Below are 24,232 nucleotides of genomic sequence, written 5' to 3'. Positions count from 1 at the left end.
GCCTGTGCATGGTAATCCGAGTATGACAGTCCTTCCAGATAATCTTGGTAGTCAAAGGTATAGTAGACAATTTTAGTTGATTAAGTATTGGACTTCGAATTTTGAGTACCAGAATATATCGCATTGTACAGTAGTGATTTCAGGTGACTAAATCTAAGAATCAGAAAGACTGACAATGATTAGTCTAGGGCCATTAGGCAAAAAAATGACCGAACCTGGGAAAATATAGCATTAGCTAATAAGTCTCCGTCTTTGAGCAACCATGACAACATATAACAGTATTTTACCTTTAAAGTGTCTATACTAGTATAATATAATAAAATCTATAGTATGGAAAAAAGTAAACCGTTATTATATATAGTATATATATATATTTTTTTTCATACCGAATAATAGCGTCCAAGTGTATGATCAATAGTGAAGAACAAGGATAAACTGGTGCTTTGGAAATAACTGATAAGGACCTTGAACCTCATTACTACCAGTCATGCACACAATGCTGGACTTGATGCGAGACGAGAGACTGCATTATATATATATATATATATATATATATATATATATATATATATATATATATATATATATATATATATATATATATATATATATATATATATATATATATGTGTGTGTGTGTGTGTAAGTAAATCTCTCGTGTACATCCACAATGAAAACGTGAATAAGATAAATCTTGATAAAATCACACAGGGAAAAGGGAAACAATGTGTGTGAAATATAACGTTTTTGAGAAAAAAATGTTCGGTAAGCTTTGCCCTTAATTAGGTTACGTAATGAAATTAACTTCTGGTGATATGACAGAAGAAGCAGATAAAGCACTGAACTCAGGTGTTGGTCATGGAATGAGTGGGTGTTGCATGTAATAAAATCAAGGACATTGCAGGGATTGGAAGGAAAGTACAAGGTTTACCAGTCAGAGATCTAAATGGTGATTTGATTATGTCGGAGGAACGTGTACGGGAATATAGCGTTCAACAATACTAACGTTCTTGATATATCAGACTCAGAACAGAAGATGGATATTAATATGACCTAAATTGACAACAAAAAAAAGCATTAAAAGAACTGAAAAATTGGAAGACACTTGGGCTGGGTGGAATAACGGGAAATGTTAACGGTAGACAGGCGTTACATCTCGGGTATTGCTAAATTCATTTCACGAAATTTGGGATACAGGTACTGGGAAGTTAGGAATCATTACTAAATTATCCAAGAAAGGTGATTTGAGAGAATGTGGGAATTGGAGAGGAATAACATTAACATGAATTGCATTAAAGGTCTTTGGCGTAGTCGTATTGAACAGGATTAGAATCTTTTCTCCTTGTCACTCAGCCAATTACAGATCTCGTTACATTCATTCACAAAATTTTACTACTTGGCTTAGTAAACAAAGGTAAAAGTTGCCAAGTAGTTATTTATGATTTCTTAGTTGTACAGGGAATTATGGAGTACTTCCTGCACTCTTGTTTAGTCATACAGGGATCTTACTGCTACCAGCCAATCTCTGATAATTAACGAGTTCGAATCAAGATACCAATGACTATTCTACCAATCGTGAATTTAAGCCTCTCGAAAATATGATAACTGTATGTACCAAGACCCTAATTTATGACTCAAGAACTTATCCTAAAATTTTGCCTTATGCACAGACATAAAATTAAATGCAGAAATTGTGTTTGGTCTCGAGCTTGGTTTCGAGGTCTCAGGGCCTCGGTCTTAGAAAATACGTCTCGATCTCGAATTGTAGGTCTCGGCCTTTGTCTCGCTCTTGGAGTAAGTGGTCTCGACTACAATATGCCTCAGTTTAAACTAATTGGGCCACTATTTTCACCAGGTGGATGACACTCTATTATACAAATTTTATGTTATCAGTAGATCTTTACCGTTTCATTATCTTATCTACGTTTACTGTAAGAAAATGAATAATAGGAATGATTTTGAAAGGAATTAATTATATGTTGACATAATATATGAGCTCTTAACTAAATAATATTTTTTTTATAATTTTGAAAACATTGATTTTTAGTTTCCGGGTATATCAAATATTTGTGTAACTCACTTAACAAAAAGACAGAGGAAACTTGGAAATTTTTGGATATTCTGTAAAATTCAGCTACATATTTTTTCTTTTCATGCCAAAGCCTATTGATCTTGGGGTAGGTAGTCTAGGTGTACTATCGTGGACAAAAGTTCGCTCCTTCCCAAACTGAAGCAGTATCGACCCGCACAGCACACCCGCACCAGATAACAATCAGGGTAAGTCAGTTCGGAGACTCATTCCCGTGTCTCAGTTTCACTACAGGGAGCGAACTTTTGTCCACGATAGTACTATGGGGGACTCAGGCTTGAACCAGTGTGCCTTTAGGAGAGGAGCCGAGTGCTGTATCCACTTAAACATCTCAAAGGCATACATTTCAATAGTGATAAAGAGAAGACACACAATGAAGGGGAGAAGACGCAGGAAGAAAGAGAAGGAAAAATATGGGTATGAGAATCGTTTTTCTTCATGTCTTCACGAGTTTCAACATTATTCTTTGTCTTTATTCACTTTTTATACAGGGATAAATATTAACGAGAGAAAAAAATCCATTCACCATTCAACTAAGGAAAAAATATTTAGAAATTTGATATGAGGGTTGTTGTGTTGTACCAATAGGCTGACAATAAATGGCAGTGACATGGTAGCGTTCTCTCTCAGTATAGGGTATTCTTGTTGAGTTTCTGGTAAATAATAATGCACATCGGCACTTTCACCATATATAACCAAGGCCGCATAGTATCTAATAGTTTGAGGTTTCGCAGTGCTGAATGAGTGTTCCTTCGGTCGGCAGCCAGCAGAGGAAAATGCATCACTGTTCATTCCCCGTTTGTAAGAAGAAGAAAAAAGAAAACAAAGAAAATTATCTTTATTTTTATAAGAAGATGTAAAGAGGGTGACCGCAGGACTTGGGATGGTGGACACAGGTTCGGCATAATTACTAGTTAAGAGAAGATGAGAAGAAAAACTGGACATTCCCGTTGGAAGTGGCTGAGGAATAGTGCGTATAAGGTTCCATGTACCACTGACGATTGGTACTTGTTATATTATCTTTAACACGAGACCAATAGCTGGTTACTGAAAAGTTTAGAATGGGTTATGTGTTCGTGTATGTTAACATACGTCAAGCTGATGATTACCTACAATACTATAAAACTTAACCTTATTTGGCACGTAGCCTCTGATACTATCTCTTAGTTTTTGTTTATTGTTAACGACTAGTGTATATACTAACCTACACTACGCCCTTAGAGTTCATAGGCAACAACTGTAAAACAAAACGGTAACTGCCCACTTGAACTTATACCTGTATTATGACCCGCCATTTGTCTGTCTACCTAGCAGTAATTGGGGACCTGGATATTAATCGATTTGCTGATCGTGTTAGCCAGTGCAGTTGGAGAGTTGATCGATCTTCTCTGATTATTCCCTGACACTGGGTCATGCAACTCGTTAACATAGGGTGTGGTTGTTGTGTTGGCGACAGCTTCTAAAGCTTGAACAAAATCAGGCCTAGGTGGCCCTTGGGCCGGCCAGTGGCCACCCTCGAAAACGAGGGGTAACAATTATAATTGGCCTACACATCGTTGATATCTTACGTAAAACTTGAACGGGTTTTTAGACATAGGTTTTTGTTTTTTATCGAGATAAATTCGGCGATTTTAATGCTAGTTGGAGAAAGTTTGACATTTTTATAGTAAGTGACAGTATCACCAGTAAAATTTCACAATCTGCTCTTGTATGTGAAAGAGGTTAACCTTCGAGTGGTGGAGAAGGTAAATGACCAAAAGGTTACATAAGCAGTGTTTCCTCCGTGGTCGACACACTCCATCTCTGACCACCTGACCATCCATTATCCATACTTCGCTCTCAGGTGAGTCGTCGACCTTAGTTCTTCACCTGGTTAGATTTGAGGTCTAATATATATAAACAAAGTCCAAGAATTCAGAAACACATCGAAAATCGAGCATAAATATATTAACTCTATAGTTTTAGGCCTAAAGATGTTGAGTTACTGTTGCTCTGAAGTTGTTGGTTAAATCCTCGAGAGTTTAATCTCTCATAATCTTTAATTGTTGATGTAATAGTGTAATTACTGACCTTGTTACGCCCTTAAATACCATAATTGTTTGAGTGCAGTAATGATATAATGTTGGTCAAGTGCCTCGAGACGTCACGTTGGCTTTTCCCTTGAATGAGTTCAACTTAAAATGTTTTGTAAACTCGACTGGCCACTGAAAAACTGACCTGAGAGTTAAAAATTAATAGTGACTTGAAACACTGAAAGAAAAAATTCCCCAGGACTTAGATTCATCTGGACGTGTAACTGAAAGTTCTGACCATTACTCTGCTGCAGGTAATTGGCTGCAGCGTGGACAAACAGTAACATATGTTGTTAAACTTGTTCCATTCGTCCACCACCCTGTTTGTGAACCAGTTCCTTCCTATTTCCCCCTAAACCTAAACGCCTATTACATAAAAAAATATATTTTTTTATTTTCCATTACAAAGAGTTTGTGTAATATTTTTCGACTTGTTACGTTCGATTACAAATATTTAAAGAATACTCAAACCTCTCCCAAGGTGCATCAGGCAGTGTTGCGGTAAGGCTTTTAAAAAAAGCTGTTGCGTGATCACTGAAAGTGCTTAAGGCAGCTTAGTTGCAACAAAAATAATTGTCATTGCATGTTACATGCAGGTGAGTGAAGAATGGCTCAAGGCGACAATAGTGCAGCACTGCAGCAGTAATGTCAGGTTAGTGAGGTGGGAGGAGTCAATGAGGTTACATGCTGAGCCTTGGACTTAAGTATACGTTATTTTTGTAAAGAGAGTGCAAATTGGATGCATGTTGGTGTGCGGTACATTACTTTGAGTTTGTTTTACAGTTTTTCCTGATGTCCCTGTGTGAATGAACTGCTCTACGAACCATTGCTGAAGAAGAATATAACACATACAGTAATTTAATTTTCCGCGACAGGTAAACAGAAATTGATGACTGAATAAAAGCAATGTAAAGGAATGTATTTTCAAAAACCGTCTCAAAGCAGAGTTTACAAAAAATTCTTCTCTGTAAATAAGCATTATGACATGGATTAAATTAGGACCGAGCGGAGAGCAAGAGAACGAAAAATATAATGTATGCTACCTTTAGTTCTCCTGACCCTGCCTCTCTCTCTCTCTCTCCTTCCTGACTTCAACCTGACTCAGAGTACCAGTTCTATACGCTACCCGGCTCAACATCCCCCAAACAAAGCTACTATCGTTATAATCTTACATTTCTAACATTTATTTATCATTAAACTCCATTTCTTTTACTAGTAAATTTCATCTCTGTTCAACTTTTGGAAATAACCTCCAGGCTTGCCAACATTCTATTCTTTACGCCTTTACCTTCTTATTTTCTCTGATCTAACACTTATTTTTAATGTATCGGATTCTTGATTCTTTCCTTTACAATAAGATATCTTTTTAATGTTTACTTTCCTTCCTCGTGTTAATTTTCTATACCTGTTTTAATATTTGTTATCTTTTCTCTTAAAACTTTCCTCTTGTTAATTTTTTCTCTCGTTCTGGCATCTGTATTGCATTTAAATGTTTTATCACTATTAACCATAACACAAAACAGATTCATTGCAATATCCCCATCTCCTCCCTGCATTAGCGTCTCGTCATACCACTCAGCTGATTCCATGGTAGAGACAACAGGTCCTCACGAATGACCTTGGGGTATGGTTTGTAAACATCACTATACGGGAAATACATTGTGAATCGTCGGTCATCTCACGCCCATACACCACATCGGTTATCTCACGCCCATACACCACGTTGGTCATCACACGCCCATACACCATATCGGTTATCTCACGCCCATATAACAAAGGTACTTAAGCTATCAAGCCAGGGGGGGGAACACTTAGTACTGTTTTTAAATTCGACAAATTTAGATTTAAGGGTAAGACACTAGGTAAACAGAGAAGTGAATGAGTGGAACAAGTTACTAAACACCTCCATTAAATCAAACTCACTAGGAAATTTGAAATATTGGTTGGACAGATATAATGTTTATATTTTTTATATTTTTTATATTCAGTCAATTTGACCAAGGACAGCTGACTAGCCACGAAAAGCTTGTATCTAGTCTAGTCTTTATGTCAGCAACATCTGGTGTTCTTAGGGCCAGGCGGTCACCCATCCAAGTATTAACCAGACTCAGGTTGCTTAACTTCACTGATCAAACAAGAAAATGTTTCCAACGTGGTACTACTGCACCGTATATTATATAGGTTGGGTGTAAACAGGGCTGCCAAGTGTGGACCAACAGCCCCGCTGCATTTTCCTCCATTTTCCTCCAGTGGTCAAATTACGAAGATTTTGTAATCGAATAAAAGTACTAGTAGAACTACTAACCTAGATAAGTAATCCAATATATATATATATATATATATATATATATATATATATATATATATATATATATATATATATATATATATATATATATATATATAATTAAATTTTTTTTTCGGGGGGGGGCTGTACAGCCACAATCCAAAGTTTCGACACCCCCCTGCCATACTTTGCCATAAACAGATAAATTGTACCGGGAATTTTCCTCCACACACTCATCATTCTGTCACTTTATGTAACTTGCTGACAAAATCCATGACCCTTCAGGCTTTTAAGCCCTTAATGCATGAGTCATAAAGGCAAGCATGAGCTACGCATGCTTCCCAGGTGGGCGCTGTAAACGCTTCTGCGCTTCACCTTGCACAGGATGTAATGGGGTGCCCAATGAACTAGCCCCCTCGGAGGCAATCTAAAAAAAAAAAAAGGCTCAGGAATCAACAGTATTTGAGGACACACCGGGACAGGCGCCAGTCAAGGTAATAAACACACACACACACACACACACACATCTGCCCACCTACTGTCAGCACGTACTTAGGAGCGTTCTGGGTGAGTTGTTAGTATTTTGTCGACTCTCCCCGTCCCCCCAACGGTGGAAAGATTGACGATCAATTCATCATAGACATGGGAGTAACAATTTCACATCGAAAAGGAATCAACAAGGTGTTAAATCAGTGAAGTGGTCCGTGGGAACACTCTTACCGGTGTCAATGGTCAGTGTTTACAATTATTTACGACACACCGGAAAGGAGGTACTGTGACAAATACGTGACTTCTTCATCCACCACACCGCCGGCGTCTCTGTTACTGCAACCACATGATATCCTCTACAACACCACAGGAGAGAGAAGTACCACAACCACATGATATCCTCTACAACACCACAGGCGAGGGAAGTACCACAACCACATGATATCCTCTACAACACCACAGGAGAGGGAAGTACCACAACCACATGATATCCTCTACAACACCACAGGAGAGGGAAGTACCACAACCACATGATATCCTACACAACACCACAGGAGAGGGAAGTACCACAACCACATGATATCCTCTACAACACCACAGGAGAGAGAAGTACCACAACCACATGATATCCTCTACAACACCACAGGCGAGGGAAGTACCACAACCACATGATATCCTCTACAACACCACAGGAGAGGGAAGTACCACAACCACATGATATCCTCTACAACACCACAGGAGAGGGAAGCACAACCACATGATATCCTACACAACACCACAGGAGAGGAAGTACCACAACCACATGATATCCTCTACAACACCACAGGAGAGGGAAGTACCACAACCACATGATATCCTACACAACACCACAGGAGAGGGAAGTACCACAACCACATGATATCCTCTACAACACCACAGGAGAGGGAAGTACCACAACCACATGATATCCTCTACAACACCACAGGAGAGGGAAGTACCACAACCACATGATATCCTACACAACACCACAGGAGAGGGAAGTACCACAACCACATGATATCCTCTACAACACCACAGGAGAGGGAAGTACCACAACCACATGATATCCTCTACAACACCACAGGAGAGGGAAGTACCACAACCACATGATATCCTACACAACACCACAGGAGAGGAAGTACCACAACCACATGATATCCTCTACAACACCACAGGAGAGGGAAGTACCACAACCACATGATATCCTCTACAACACCACAGGAGAGGGAAGTACCACAACCACATGATATCTCTACAACACCACAGGAGAGGAAGTACCACAACCACATGATATCCTCTACAACACCACAGGAGAGGAAGTACCACACCACATGATATCCTCTACAACACCACAGGAGAGGGAAGTACCACAACCACATGATATCCTACACAACACCACAGGAGAGGAAAGTACCACAACCACATGATATCCTCTACAACACCACAGGAGAGGGAAGTATCACCACCACATGATATCCTCTACAACACCACAGGAGAGGGAAGTACCACAACCACATGATATCCTCTACAACACCACAGGAGAGGGAAGTACCACAACCACATGATATCCTCTACAACACCACAGGAGAGGGAAGTACCACCACCACATGATATCCTCTACAACACCACAGGAGAGGGAAGTACCACCACCACATGATGTCCTCTACAACACCACAGGAGAGGGAAGTACCACCACCACATGATATCCTCTACAACACCACAGGAGAGGGAAGTACCACCACCACATGATGTCCTCTACAACACCACAGGAGAGGGAAGTACCACCACCACATGATATCCTCTACAACACCACAGGAGAGGGAAGTACCACAACCCATGATATCCTCTACAACACCACAGGAGAGGGAAGTACCACCACCACATGATATCCTCTACAACACCACAGGAGAGGGAAGTACCACCACCACATGATATCCTCTACAACACCACAGGAGAGGGAAGTGCCACAACCACATGATATCCTCTACAATACCACAGGAGAGGGAAGTACCACCACCACATGATATCCTCTACAACACCACAGGAGAGGGAAGTACCACAACCACATGATATTCTCTACAACACCACAGGAGAGGGAAGTACTACGACCACATGATATCCTTCACAACACCACAGGAGAGGGAAGTACCACGACCACATGATATCTTCCACAACACCACAGGAGAGGGAAGTACCACAACCACATGATATCCTCCACAACACCACAGGAGAAGGAAGTACCACGACCACATGATATCCTCCACAACACCACAGGAGAGGGAAGGACCACAACCACGTGATATCCTCCACAACACCAAACTGACTGTGACTCATAGTTAACTTGTTAGTTTACTCCTTGTCTCTATTTTTTGTAATGAAAGTTTTTGTTCAACAACTCACTCCCAAATGTCACTTAACCTTATAGTATTTGTCATATTTGTCCAGTGTAGAGTATGTGTTCAGCCTCTGACTGCCGTTTATTATTATTATTATCATTATCATTATTATTATTATTACAGAATATAAGCCAAAGGGAAAGAAGATTTAGCTGATTACATGAAACATAACCAGATAAAATTACATGTTGGTAAATTACTTTATAGATCACAAGTTAAATCAAACTAAAGCGAGAATATCCGGTTTATAAGGTCAGGAATATAACCAGTTTGCAGTACGTCGTGTGGGGGAATCCTCGAAATCACGTCTACGTTTGAGTGTTACTGCATGTGTGTGTGTGTGTGTGTGTGGAGGGGGTAGTTTTCTTACATTACATTATTTACTTTTTTATAGAACATACGAACAAAATATTATGGTGCGGAATGTTTTACTGTGTCTGGAAGGGCAACGTGTGCTCGGGGCTAGGCTGCCCAAGCCAGGTAAGCCAGTTATATATATAAATTGTCTTATATGTTTCTGTGTGGAGAAGTTAGCTCTATACATCTGTTTTTATATTAGTTCAGCAAAATATATGTTCTTACTGAAAACCAACTACTACTTTTTTCAGCACATGTAGCTTCTGAAACGTTCAACGTTCCTGAAAAAATACCCTACATTCGCCCTTGGTCGTGCTGGCTAGCAAGCAGTACAGTATATAAGCGAGCGCCTTACCTCATCCACCACACTATTGCACTGAAGGATCCAAAGGCAACATGTTCTTCCAGGTGAGTCCTTCCCTACCTTAGAAAGTTAAACTTATTGGATTGTCATGCAACTTTCCCCGTTCTATTTGTCTACAGTGGTTCTCTGGTGGACATAAGTGAGAATGGATGCAAAGGAAGTTATTAATGGTCTTTGTTTGAGGGTGTGATTTTAAGCGGGGTCACTAAACTAAAAATCGCTTGATGATTGATGGGTTTGGGAGGAAAACTTGAGCTGTAACCACGAGTTCTCATCATGGATACTATTAAGCAATAGCTCAGGCCTAACTGTAAGTTAAGAGTTTGACCAAAAGTAATGTCTGAATCGTTGTTCTGTAGTGTAATGGTAACTTGTGTGACGATAACTGGCTTAGTGCACAGGTAGTGGAATAAAGCCACGTACTTCAACCAGCGCTTATATCTAAGAGTGATCCATTTCTTTCATCCTGTTGTTGTTATTATAATAATTATGAATATATTATTATTATTATTATTATTATTATTATTATTATTATTATTATTATTATTACAGTAGTAGTGGAAGTAACATTACCGGTAGTATTGGCAAGAAGACACAAGATATGTAAGTAAGGCAAAACAAAACAAAACATTTCTTGATCTATGCTTTATTTTACTTGCCTTGTGTTTGGAGCCATGTGAAACACTGTTGTACTTGTACAGTTTACTGTACTTGTGAACTATTACCGCTGTCCGAGGCTCTGCTGCACACACACAGAAGTCAACGGGACCTATTTTGGTGACGAAAATATATTCCCACACTGGCAATCGACAAAATTACTGGTGAGAAACGTTTAATTAACATGAGGATTATTTTTACAGGTCGTGCTCTCTTCTGTGTGTCTGTGCGCCTGCGCAGTAAAAGCAGTTCCCCAGAGCTACGGAGTCCTGGAGGTGTCTCACCCAGAGCCAAACCAGGCAGACCTTGGACCCTTCGAGAACATGGTAAGCGCCACCATTGACGTCCTTCCTGAAATTAGGGAAGTGTTTCAAAGGATTACCAGTAGGCGCGACCCATCAGCGGACCCTGTTAGCTTGAAAGTTATGGAAGACATCATTATGTCCTTCCTTCCCATCACCGAGAAGATACTAAAAATCTCGGCTAAAGCTGAGGGCAGGGAACTGAGGCCCGAAGAGCTAGAAAGACTGGACCGGACCAAGGAGATCCTGCCTGCATACTTTCGTCTTATGAACGACATTGCAAAAGCGGATTTTCCAACACTAGTTAACGGCGATGAAGTACGTCTCGTCCCAGCCGCTGCTTCTCCACCTGTCCTCTTTACTTCCACTGACTCGTCTTCTATCAACTATGGCCAGAAATTATCTACCGAGGTAAACACTGGCACCCAAGGCTCGGGGAGGGCCAGCTACGGTAATGCCTTCTTCACCTTGCCTGGAACCGGTAATTAATCCATAAAGCATCCAGTTGGTGACGTACGTTGACGCAAACTGATAGACTTGCACTAAAGAAAGACACTACATACACATGCGCAAAACAAAAGTGTTAGACAGTCAGCCATGTATACAAACACACCATTTTAAGTTCAAAGAAGAACTATTTTTATAATTTGTATATAAGGATCTACGAGCAGTTTTTTTTAAGAAAAACTTAACTTGTAACGTTTATGTTGTTTTGATGGTTTTGTTTAAGTTTCACCAAATATGTAGTTATAAAATATTGATGTAATCACAGCTTCGTGACTGTAATTCTGAATTCATTATGAAAAGTAGAAACAAAGATTAACAAAGAAGTTGTGATTATGTTTAACTGCAGTGCCAGAGGCAACCACTTTGTAACGATATATATATATATATATATATATATATATATATATATATATATATATATATATATATATATATATATATATATATATAATATACCTCTTGAAATTTTTTTTTCATATATATATATATATATATATATATATATATATATATATATATATATATATATATATATATATATATATATATATATATATATACCTGACATAACGAATATACCTCTTGAAATTTTTTTTCTTTCATATTCATATATATATATATATATATATATATATATATATATATATATATATATATATATATATATATATATATATATATATACAATCAACAATTAACAACCCGCGCCAGGATTCGAACCCCGGCCCACGGCCATGACTGTGACCAGGAACGCTAATATATATATATATATATATATATATATATATATATATATATATATATATATATATATATATATATATATATATATAATGTCGTTACAACGAGAAGCAGCAAAACAGAGTAGCAGAGAGATGACTGGCTACGGTTACACTGGCGGTTGAACTAAGTTTTAATCTGGCTTTAACCTCCAAGAATAATCTGACCCTGCTGTTCCCATGGCATGGTGACCAACCTTACCTGCTGTTCCCATGGCATGGTGACCAACCTTACCTGCTGTTCCCATGGCATGGTGACCAACCTTACCTGCTGTTACTATGGCATGGTGACCAACCTTACCTGCTGTTACCATGGTATGGTGACCAACCTTACCTGCTCTTACCATGGTATGGTGACCAACCTTACCTGCTGTTCCCATGGCATGGTGACCAACCTTACCTGCTGCTGACCCTTCTACCTGTACCAGATACCTGTGTACAGTTAATCACTTGTAGCTGTACGATAAGATGTTTCCCATAGATATGCAAGGTAAAAACTTTCCCGCACCGGTAGTTGTAAACGTGCAGGAGGCATAAGAACAGCAATCCAGGTGAACGAGCTCGGTGAACGTGCTCAGTAACACCCAGCCATCATATGATAAAAATTCTGTGGTTATTACCTGCTTTGTCTACTGTTGTGGGTCAAGAGAAACGAGACAATGTTATTCACGTACCTTTAAGAATGCGAGTCTTCCAAATATCTATTCTGGATTAATATATTATCTGTACTCATGGTATGTGTAGGGAAGGTGCAGAGATACAGTCATCTAAAGAGAAGGGAGCGCGGGGTGGGAGTGGGGGGAAAGAACTAAGACAGCAAATTGATCTACTCCACACACACACACACACACACACACACACACACACACACACACACACACACACACACTTTCTTAAATCTTTAACCTGCATAGAAAATATTGTAAAGTGAATCCTTTGTTTTCCTCCTTCAAGTTTTTATTTATTTTTTATTTATTTTTTTTGTACGGGGATTAGCCCACCCGGGCACAGGTCAATGACCCACATCGGGGCCTGGGGGCAAAACTGTAATAATAATAATGATAATTAATGATAATTAATAATAATAATAATAATAATAATAATAATAATAATAATAATAATAATAAAGAACCATAAGTAAACACAAAAATGAAAAAAAAGATCAAAAGTGAGAAACGATATAATTATGTATGTTGTGTTGTCAATAGTAAGAAAAACAATTGAGACCCTGCAATTGTGTGTATCTGAGGCAGAAAGTCAGATCAACAACCTGGGACTTGGTCACAATTTTTGTGATGCCATATGGCGGCAGGGTCCACCATTAGGCAATACATTATAGTTCCAATATCTTCCCAGGTTGTAGTACCTCCCTGTTTGGTAGCTGCCTACTACTTCTCTGGTCATGGTGTATGGTAGCACGGATCAAAGATAACACACATTGACCCATCATTCACTGTCTCTTTAACTCATGTAGCGGATGTTTACAGCTTAGTTGCTACTGTATCACTGGACTGCACCCGTGCTGCTGCTAACAAGTCCCGTTAGTTATTCCATCACTCGATGTTTCCTCCAAATTTAAAAAAGAAAATTATGCTGCGGTCTGTCGTCCTCTCAGATATCCAAAAAACTTTCTTTGGGTTAAGATTTTCAAAGGTTCCCATGTTAAAAATTATCTTTTCGGAAGAAAGAAGACAAATTGATCTCTGGTTGGGTCTAATGACAGTTTGGTTGTCAGCTTTAGGCCCTAACTCTAGGTCTGTCGTCTACGTGGAAAATTGTGATGCAGGACTACTAAGAACCCCAGGACAGCCTCTCTCTCTCTCCTCACTGCAGTTAATACATTATTTTTTTTACCACAGTCGAGTATTGTTTTGTCGCCTAGCCTCCTCTCTCCGCTCGACAATAATTATAGCATTGACTACGGCAACCTTTTACCCCCACCTCAACCTTTCATATTCCTGTAGATCTTTTTTTCTGGCGTATCTTAACATTTCCTTAATTACCTCTTATACTGTGAGAGCTCGTGTTTGACTCGCATGCATACGGACACACTGTATTTTTATCTCTCTCTCTCTCTCTCTCTCTCTCTACACGCATATATTGTGTACCTAGCAGTGGCTGGAGACTTAATTATTAATTGATGAGCGGATCGAGTACTAGGTGGTTTACCAGTGCCGGTTGACGAATTTTGCTGGTCTCCCTGGGTTATCTCAGAGTGCTGATGTTGTACTGAAGGATAGGGTCTACACCTTCACACATGGTCTAGGTGGCCTTAGGGAAGGTTGTCTTCACACATGTAGGAGACGGGTGACCATTATGGTGATAAATATATACTGATAGTAAGTTAGTGAAAGTGATTTACGTATGACAGTTGCATCAGCTCTTATATACATTATTAATATTATTTGTCTCAAGGAGTTATGAGACTCACATTAAATGCCTCTCTATCATGTCCTCCTCACATGGTTCTGCGATTTGTTATGGAAGACTGAGTGGGTGTGTCCATGTTGCCCAGTCATGTAAACAATAATGAGTGAACTCGCGGCGTCAGTCACGCAAGGCTGACTACAGGCTACCACAGTTGCTCAGTTGTCTCACGACCTACATCACTTTCTACACACCTTCATTTCCACACTAATCATGATAATAGTGACCTTAACCTATTAGTTCTTTTTAGCTTCAGTTTAAGGTCAGGTGTCACGCATTTAACTCCTTGTGTACAGGTGCCCCTCTGAGCTGAACAAAATCATCTGGCGTTAGCCAAACAAGACATAAAAAGTGGCGACCCTTAGTGAAGGGGTTAGTGGAGATAGTCTACTAAACACGAAAATGTGCACGTTCTGTGCAACGTAGGCCAGCTTTTATTTATTGTACAACGAACTGCACATGACAAACTACTTTTACAGCAGCAACGAATGAACTCCCGACACGCCTCTCAAGCTTCAGGAATCTTTGACAACAGGACAGACCTTTTACAATCATTGTCATCGAACAGTCATCCAAAGTCTTCTTGGGAGAGAGGACACTTCTGACTGTGCTACGCAACTCAAAGGCCTTTTAGCCTGCCTGTTTAATGTTACGCTTGACGTGTTGCAACAGTGCGTCCAGTGTTGGTGGAAGGTGGCCCAAGACAGCTCTTCTCTGTGAATTCTTTCTCCTTTCATCATTCCCAGACTTTGGTTTACTTGAGTTGTCATACATTGTGATGACGAACTTCCGCCAACACCTTAAACTCTGGTCTAGCAGCAACCATTTCAATAAATGGGGATCTCATATGTATACAAATGCCTCTGTCACATCGGGCATCTCCGACCAAGTTTTCCAAGCAGACCATGCCTGTAAAGGCATGGAAGATCAGAATTCCTTTAACCATTAGTTTTCTAAATTTTCTTCCTCTTCCAAATGCTACCCACATGTGAGAGCATCCTCGTATAGTTGCTCTCAAGAAGAACAGCCCAACAAATGTCACAATTATGTCTGTATCCAAGGTCTATAGAAGAGGAGGTCAACCCGCGGGCAGGTGGGTGGAGCTTTGCTAACATCAACGGGTTGACTCCCTCGTTCCCTCGACTACCTTTCATCCCTTATAAACATTTTAAGGTTCTAAATACTATTCTTTGTTATCTCTGTATCTCACATAGAAAATAATACTAGTAGAGTGTCTAACTTTGCATCTAACGAGTTAAGGACACCAATCAGTGTAGTGGGTGATAAAGAATATACCTGTACAGCATGTATATTCAGTACCAGACAAAGAAATGTTAAAAGAAAAACAATGCATTTTAATTCTACCTTTGTATTTAAATAAATGTAGCCTATGATAAGTAAGTTATAGCTATATGTACAGTTACCTACAAGAGATCCCTTTCTCCCTGTTGCGCTCAATATACTCGTTTTAATAATGTAGAAATGAGGTGACAGGAGTTATGACCTCACACGACAAGCGTTACCGTCACTGACGCCATAGTATAGAGGAGAGTGGTAATTAGGGCAGGTGTAAGGTGAGGTGACAGAAGTTATGACATCACATGACAAAAGTTACCTTCACTCACACTTGTTTCATCAAAAGATAAAATACGTAGACATTCACAGTCATCCATAGACTCACATTTATGGTACAACAGTTGCAGAGCTGCATGCAACACCCCTGGTTCCACATTGAGCTTAGAAATCCAACGATGCAGTGTACTGATAGGCGGAAAAGGAAATTTACTTTTATCAGGCAAGTAGCGACAAGCTTTCAGGCTTAAGCTGCGAAGGGTCAGTGCTTGACTGATATCCCCGTGAGACCAGTATATTACAGGGTTACCAGTAAAGAAAAATTCACTTGAGAAAAGGAAAAATAACTATTAAGAGTATCTTTAGAAGTAGCCTTAATAAAGGCATTTTTTTATTTTCTCACGCAAATAAATCCTCTCCTCCCATTCTCTTTTTTTTCAATGAAAAGAGCATCTGTCTCCCTCCTTATATCATCCAGTTAACGTTGTCGATCCTCAGTGATCAGAACTGGTCTCTCTTCCTCAGGTTCCATGTCGACTCAATTTCTTGCACAATCCACTTTTGGCCTCCTCTCAGTTCATATACCTTTGATGACAGTCGCTGACTCTGCAGCTATTAATATTCTTATGACAAATAGGGCACCGATGAATAGAAAGAGAGAGAGAGAGAGAGAGAGAATTCTAACTATAATCACGTACAATTGCTTACAGGATATTCTTTCCTCCATGTTGTTTTCATTATATTAATAATGTAGACATGAGGTGACCTCGTCGCCTGAGAAGTGGGTGATATGGGTTGGGTGTAAACGGGGCTGCCTAGTGTTACATATGTTCATGTATTTACATAATATTAAGATGTGTGCTGTACAGTATATTCATTTTGTATCAGTCAAAGTTGCAAGAGCAGTTTTTTTTTATGAATCAAGTATGAACAAAATATGTATGTACCTCTCTCTCCGGGCAGACACAGGGTGTGGTCGTGAAACTAGGAATGTGACTATAATATTATTTCATCCATTGTGTATTCTATGTTTTAGTATTAATTTGTTCACCGGTATTAAGGGTGAATGTTAGGTGATACTTTTGTGAACGGAGGGAGAGCCATATTATGGAATTAGTTGGGTCACAGGACCAAGCAGTATTATTGTCTGTACTCTTGTTTACTGTAAATACAATAAGTATTAGTTGTTATAAGCTGGTGTTACTTTGAACCCAAATTACACGAATTAAGGAATAGTTTCCTTGGATGTACAGTAATATGCTCCCAGTGTAATTGTATGAAAATGCCATCTTCAATTGTCAGCTGTTAACCACAGCTGTTATTTCAGAGCGTGAGTCTGATTAATGGGCCGAGTGAAGCACTGCTGAAAGAGGAGGATTGCTCAGTAGTGACCGTGACACTAGTATGGACCGATAGACCCACTGAAGTTTCCCCCATTCTTATGTTCTAAGAGAGAGAAAGAGAGGGAGTGGGAGAGGTATGGGGAGAAGTGGAGGAGAGTGGGGATAATTTTGTTCTTTTCTTTTCTTTTGAAGGATTTGTAGGAATATTACCTACGCGGACCTTAAGCTAAAGTACAGGGGGTCGGGGTGGGAGTGCCCTGAAACTCATTGCCAGAGGCTGACAGAATTTCCAATTCATTATACAACACTACCAGGCCACAGAGATTTATTTGCTTTTGATATTATTTATGGAATCTCTAGTGCAGATTTTTTGTAAACTTATGAAAAAATATATACAATTCATATTTAATGGTTATCAAACTATTTTTACAATGGACTGCAGATTCTGTCAGCCTCTGGCAACTGTTCAATGCCCACCGAACAGATCCGAGTATTAACAGTATTAATGTTGTCTTTTCTCTTGATGAGGTTAATCCATCTTTAGGAAATATATGGAAGTGTATATTCCCCTCTCGTTTGAACAAAGAATTACACCCAAACACTACACAATTAGTGGCGATTATGTGATAGACGCTGTCTGTAATTACCGCGCAGCGCACCACCACCGTCTTTGTCCCTTGTTTAAGAGCACACAATGTTTGGTAACGATACGCGTTTCTGCCTTTTCATGAGAACATAGCGCCTTATGCTTGTCCTATGAGCAGCGACAGTGCCGCCAGTTATCACGTACAGTACTTTGCCTTCCCGTCGTATCTTCACCTGGTAAGCTTCTCCCAAAACGATGAAAAGTTCCTCATTATTTATTGGTTCCTCAGAAACTCTGGCCAATGCCTTGGCAACCTCTCTTTGCTGGAAGGTATCAGCTTGGGTCCGAGACTGAGGGTTGTTTTGCCAGTCAGTAAAAGCAGCACGTTTATCATCGATGAGTAATTTGATTGCCGGTTTATTTTCATCAAACCAGTCCTGGTGTATTCTTTTGATCTGGCCGAGGAGTCTCTCTGCAGGTGTTTGTCATAACTGTGTTGAGAGTATCCCATTCGGCATTGGGATTCGCGTTGTTTGCTGTTGGGTTGTCTATAAGCCCATGTTCGAACTGCTCTCTGAAAGCATGTGCTACTGCTGGATCCTCCAGACACTTAGTATTAAAACTTCTTCTGGAGGCTTGCTGCCTTTGCCTTTTTGAGGCGACGTGAAGTGAGAGCTTGGCTCTGACAAGTCGATGATCAGTGTCACAGTGATCTGAGCCACGCATGACACAGGTGATGAGGACATCTCGGCGATCTCTTTCTCTGACAATGATGTAGTCAATGAGACGCTAGTGTTTGGATCGTGGGTGTTGCCACGAACCCTTAAACTTGTCGGCCTGCTGAAACAAATTATTGGTGATAGTGAAGTTGTGCGCAGCACACTTGCTGAGGAGGAGTAGGCTGTTCGGGATTACACTTTCTAAGTCCATTTCTCCCTATGGTTCCCTGCCAAGTGTTAGTATCTCTGCCAACTCTGGCATTGAAGTCGCCAACCAGCACAACCTTGTCTTCTCTGGGGATAGAGGTTAGCACTCTGTCGAGGTCGACGTAAAAGGCCTCCTTAATGTCTTCCTCTGCATCCAGTGTTGGGGCGTATGTACTGATGAAAAAGGCATGGCGTGAGTGGTTTAGTGGTATCCGATGCGTCATGAGGCGCTCGTTGATCCCAATAGGCATTTCAGTTAGAGTGTGTAGGATGCATTGGCGGATGGCAAAGCAAACTCCATAAATGAGGTTTCTCTCCGCAGCAGGCTTACCCTTCCAGAAGAACGTATAGCCAGACCCCTGTTCTGTGAGTTGGCCCTCATCTGGGAACCGGGACTCACTAATGGCTGCTATGTAGATGTTAAACCTAGCCAACTCTTTTGCCACAAGGGCAGTTCTTTCAGGATGCTCATTTGTGCCAATATCCAGAAAGGTCCTGCCATTCCATGCAGCGACCATAAGAAGTTGTATGGTTTGTTTTTATTTGGATCTGTGATTTTGATTGTGTTTTCGACCGCATAAGGATAACATTACTGGGTGCGGTTGCCCAGCCACTTTGGGTTTTTAGGCAGGCTATGTTTAGGGCATCTTTTCTAGCCCCATCCCCGTGTGGGGTGAGCAGAGTGGTTCCTCGAAAGGTCTGCTCAGTCACACAGACAGGACCGGATTGTACTGCTGGCTAGATCCAGTGCATAAACGACCATTTTCTCTTTGCCGCCTATGTGCAGAGTTGTGACTAGAGACTCCCGGCAGTTATCTATGCTTGTCCCCGTCGCCACTCGTCCGTCGCCATAGGACTTTTGTGGGTATAGGTGTTTTGATGATGATGAGAGGTATGTGGCGCTGGATGATAGCTGCACGTGAGTTGATTTATGTGGTGAGGCAGGAGCACAGGCTGCAACCACACATCTTAGCTCTCCCTTTTCCTTATCCAGTGGTGCAAGTGTTGCAACGACTGGGCAGAGGGAGAGTTGCAATGGACTGCCGATAGCCCAGTTTGTTTGGTTTCGCCTTAGTAGCCTGTCCATCAGGCATTGCCTTTGTCCGACGGTGTAGTCGTTGGGTTTCCGTGGTGGTCACCTCTTCCACCTATACCGCCGTTGGGGTCTTGTTGAAGCTCTGTAATCATGTCTGCCTGATGCGGGGCTCCACCGCAGATATTTCGTTCAGGGTTTACTCCCGTAGCCTTATACCTACCTAGGTTAACCTGCAAGGCAGCGGGGTAATGGCTGGTAGGCGCCAAAACGTGTCCACATGCCAGTGGGCCTATGCGCCGTCCCTCTGGGGCCCACTGCTATTCCGAGATCCCCTGCTGATCTTGCCTGGGCCCAGAAGTCACCCAGTTACCGTGTGTTGCCACGAGGATACACAGCAGGAGTCTTGATGGTGAGGAGGCTGTGTACTGGCAGGGGAAGACTTATTGAAGTTGCTTCCCTGTTCACCACGAGGGCTAGCCAGCGGCGGCAGCATTTCACCACCCATTGTGTGACACACCACCACGACCACACACAACTACCACCACCACCAAGATGACCTGTATATAGTGTAGTTACTGACCTGAATTTTTATTACTTGACCTGTAATTAATCCCCTTCTTACTCACTTGTCTGATAACTACTTTACTAATGAGTTGGTTGTAACACCTTGATGACGTAGACAACAACAAAGGCTTTAGAGAAGAGGTTAGGTTAGGTTAGCGAGAGAGAGAGAGAGGAAGAAGAAGAGATGAAGACGAGGGTATATCCAATGATTTCATCCTCCAATTTAATGTACTCTTTGCTGAATCACCCTGTATATAGACTGTGATGTAAGGGAAGTTTCAGATGTTTTTTCTCTGTGATCTTCTCAGACTGTTCCCCTCTGACGTTGCTGTCGTATCTAAGTATCTTGTCGTGAGGAGTACTAAGTGTTCAAGAAGTACAATATTAGAGGTGAGTTCCATGAAGGAATTAATTTACAGTTAAAATAATATCCGAGGAAAATATTAGAGAAAACATGTTGTTTTGTGTCCAGTTTATGGAATTTTATTTATATCGTGAAGGATTCAGTGGCCAAGAGGTAACAGTGCTCACCTCCTGTTCTAAGAGTCGCGGGTTAGATCCTGGGATTCTTCTTGTTCATCCAACTGTAAATAGAAACCCGACTCGAAGAGTTGGGGAAGGGAAAGTGGTTGAGTGCACAGTGATATCGATAATAATAAATGAACGTATCTGTCTGTCTGTGAGTGTGTCTGTCTGTTCAAACCATAGCTCCAAAACGGAAGCAGTTAGAGACCTGAAACTTTACATACATATTACATGGGTCCTAAGGATGTGCACCTTGGTATTGCTATTAGCAAGAACTAGAAATCTTCCCCTACTGAGATGTCGCCACGACGATTGCGGGAGGTGGTTACCCGTGTCTGGGAATGCAAACTGTGACAGTCAAGGAAGCCGGGCAATTTTACGAGTTGAATAATAAATATTTAAGGTTGTAAGACCCCTTCAAGGATACTGCACGTTGTAATGCTCTTTATTGTCTTCTGAATCCAATGCTTTTATTCAGCAAAATTCAAGATACGAGTATTGGTATTACAACCCTGAATTTTCCAATCAGTTGCTCATGACCTCTGATCATGTATAGTCTTTTCTCATTACTTATTGTTACTCGTGCATGTGATCTTCATATTCTAGTTTCCATTCATTCCAGCAAGTCAGATGATATAATAAGGGATGGTGATAATTATGTTAAACTCACAATTGGAAGATTTTATCACGTATATTTATTTGTATTGTACAACAGATTTCATACAGTACATAATTCGATTATAGATAAACCAGTTTTGTTATGCTTTGAAGACAAACACACACACACACACACACACACACACACACACACACACACACTGTTAAATACAGTATTCGGAAGAGATGCGTTTCAGATATTCGATAGTGGTGTAAGTTGTACAGTCATACATATCATTAAACTAAATATATGCACATTTATATAGTTAGAACTTAAGGAAGCATTTCTCTTAGTAAACAACAGAGAATAACTGATAAGATCGTAAAAAAAAAAAGTTGGGTCTAGAAGCGTTCCAGGTTAGTCTCAGGAGATGGAATATTTTTACCATCTTACATTTTGCTAAAAATTTGCAGTATCCATGAGAACATTTAAGAAAGCTACAGACAATGCTAAATGTTCCTGTTTTCCTGTAGACGTATTGTAGAGATATTTATTTGTTCTTAAGAGTGTAAATAACACAAATGGAGAGAGAGAGAGAGAGATAAAGAGAGAGAGAATGAAGAGTTTACTGTTGACTGCGTGGGTGGTTAATAAAATGAGTTCCACCATTTGGCATCCTAACAATAGAGGCGCTGAGGTTGTTGGTCTTGCTGGTTTTCGTCAGCCGGGTGGTCGCTGCTGCCGTAGGTTCAGATCCTCCTTTGGAGACCCCAAGGCCACTACTGCCAGCGCTCCCCGAGAAGTCTTCTCCGATGCCGTAAAAATCAGTGGTCCGGAGTTTTTCTATGAAGGCTAAGATAGACGGCATGATGGCCTCTGCCCTGGCCAGTCTATCAAGGTCTTCCTGCTGGACACTCTTGCCTTCAGCCTTGGCCATGGCCTCCATCACCTTGCGAGAAATGGGGAGAAAGGCCAGGATAACTCTCTCTACGAAGCCAGAATCGAAGTTGTTGCTGCGAGCTGGGTCACTCGTTATCTGCTCGAAGACTTGTGCGATCTCTGGGAGGATGTCGATGGTGGCGGCGACCATGTTGTCGTAGGGGCCGAGGTCTCTGGTACTGGGCTGCAGCACCCCCAAAGCCTCGTAGGTCTGGGGCATCGCTGAGGCTGTGTAGACACACATCACAACACCGAGGAGGATCTGAGAGAGGGAGAGAATGGGGATTATATTTCCGAAGTACTTCCAGCATTGCTATTAGTTCTTTACGTTAGTCAAATATTTTCAGATGAATTTTAATAATTTGCAATCAGCTGAAATAACACGTGTATTTACTGATGACAACTTGTATATTAAACACGTACAATGGTTAAGAAAAACGAATAATACTCAAAATTATCAAAACAATATTCAGAATTATATCTCTTAGATAAAGTAGTTCGTTATTTTACACAAAGTAATGAAAATACCTACATCACACACACACACATACACACATACAAAGAATAAACGAACATAGTACACTACAGCAACTTGTTAATTGGACATGCGAGGCTGCTCCTGTTTACACACTACCTACATTTAAAGCTTCCCAAGATCCTCCTCAGATCATGTGACGAAACTTTATGTCTATAATTTAAAATATCGTGCGTGAAAGATTTGTGAATGTATATTTTTTTTTATAAAGAGCTTTAATATTTATGCTTGTTCTTGTCTATCCAGGTGTATTATCTAAATTAAATTAGTAACTGAACCAAGTGTAACTAAAGCTAGGGGGAGAGAGAGAGAATTACAACCTATGCTCGCAACAGAAAGGCCGAGGGCAGACTTATAGTATATTAATAATAGAGGCGTTACTAACCTGGAGCTTCATGGTCGCGGTGGAGGTACCCGGGGAATGTAGTCCTTGTCAGCTCTCCCGCCTTATATACCAGGCTACCACTACCTCAAGGTTCCCCATACCCATACCAAGGGTTTCCTATGCCACTTGATTGGATTGCTATTTGTTGTTTTAACCTTATGTATACACTTTCAAGACTCACTGGTGATGTTATAATGTTATCACTTAGCTACAACAGCATATATTTGTAAGTGCGTAATAATATGAGTAATTACACTAGTCCATCACGATTAAACATTATGAGAGGCATATCTGTAATGCATATGGTTCAATATTTTAGCATCAGTATTCCCACAATGTGATATGAAGCGTACAATAGCATTATGTTAAAATAAGACTATGAATATTCTTAGAAACAAATACAGAATTTATATATAATAATAGGCGAGTTACCAAGCTTCTTCCGGGCTATAACAAAAAATAGGGTAGAAGTGGAGTGA

At 40.4% G+C, this 24,232-nt stretch overlaps 2 protein-coding genes across 2 annotated transcripts; one reads left to right on the top strand and one right to left on the bottom strand.

Annotated features, from left to right (window-relative positions):
* The first annotated feature begins 3,846 nt into the window (after window positions 1–3,846).
* Window positions 3,847–11,734, top strand: LOC121868760. The gene is made up of 3 exons (XM_042369645.1): window positions 3,847–3,932; window positions 9,960–10,116; window positions 10,933–11,734. The coding sequence occupies exons 2-3, from the start codon at window positions 10,105–10,107 to the stop codon at window positions 11,518–11,520; spliced, it is 600 nt and encodes a 199-aa protein (XP_042225579.1). The 5' UTR covers window positions 3,847–3,932; window positions 9,960–10,104; the 3' UTR covers window positions 11,521–11,734.
* Window positions 11,735–21,968: 10,234 nt separating this feature from the next.
* Window positions 21,969–23,987, bottom strand: LOC121868687. Its single transcript, XM_042369523.1, has 2 exons — window positions 23,754–23,987; window positions 21,969–23,095 (listed from the first exon to the last, which is right to left on the bottom strand). Exons 1-2 carry the CDS (start codon window positions 23,763–23,765, stop codon window positions 22,520–22,522), a joined length of 588 nt encoding a protein of 195 aa, XP_042225457.1. The 5' UTR covers window positions 23,766–23,987; the 3' UTR covers window positions 21,969–22,519.
* Between the last annotated feature and the right edge of the window lie 245 nt (window positions 23,988–24,232).

This window comes from Homarus americanus, unplaced genomic scaffold (genome assembly GCF_018991925.1).
Source record: "Homarus americanus isolate GMGI-L3 unplaced genomic scaffold, GMGI_Hamer_2.0 scaffold30535, whole genome shotgun sequence".
Lineage (NCBI taxonomy): Eukaryota > Metazoa > Arthropoda > Malacostraca > Decapoda > Nephropidae > Homarus > Homarus americanus.
The sequence above is the reverse complement of the archived record's forward strand: the minus strand, read 5'-3'. Positions and strand labels throughout refer to the sequence as shown.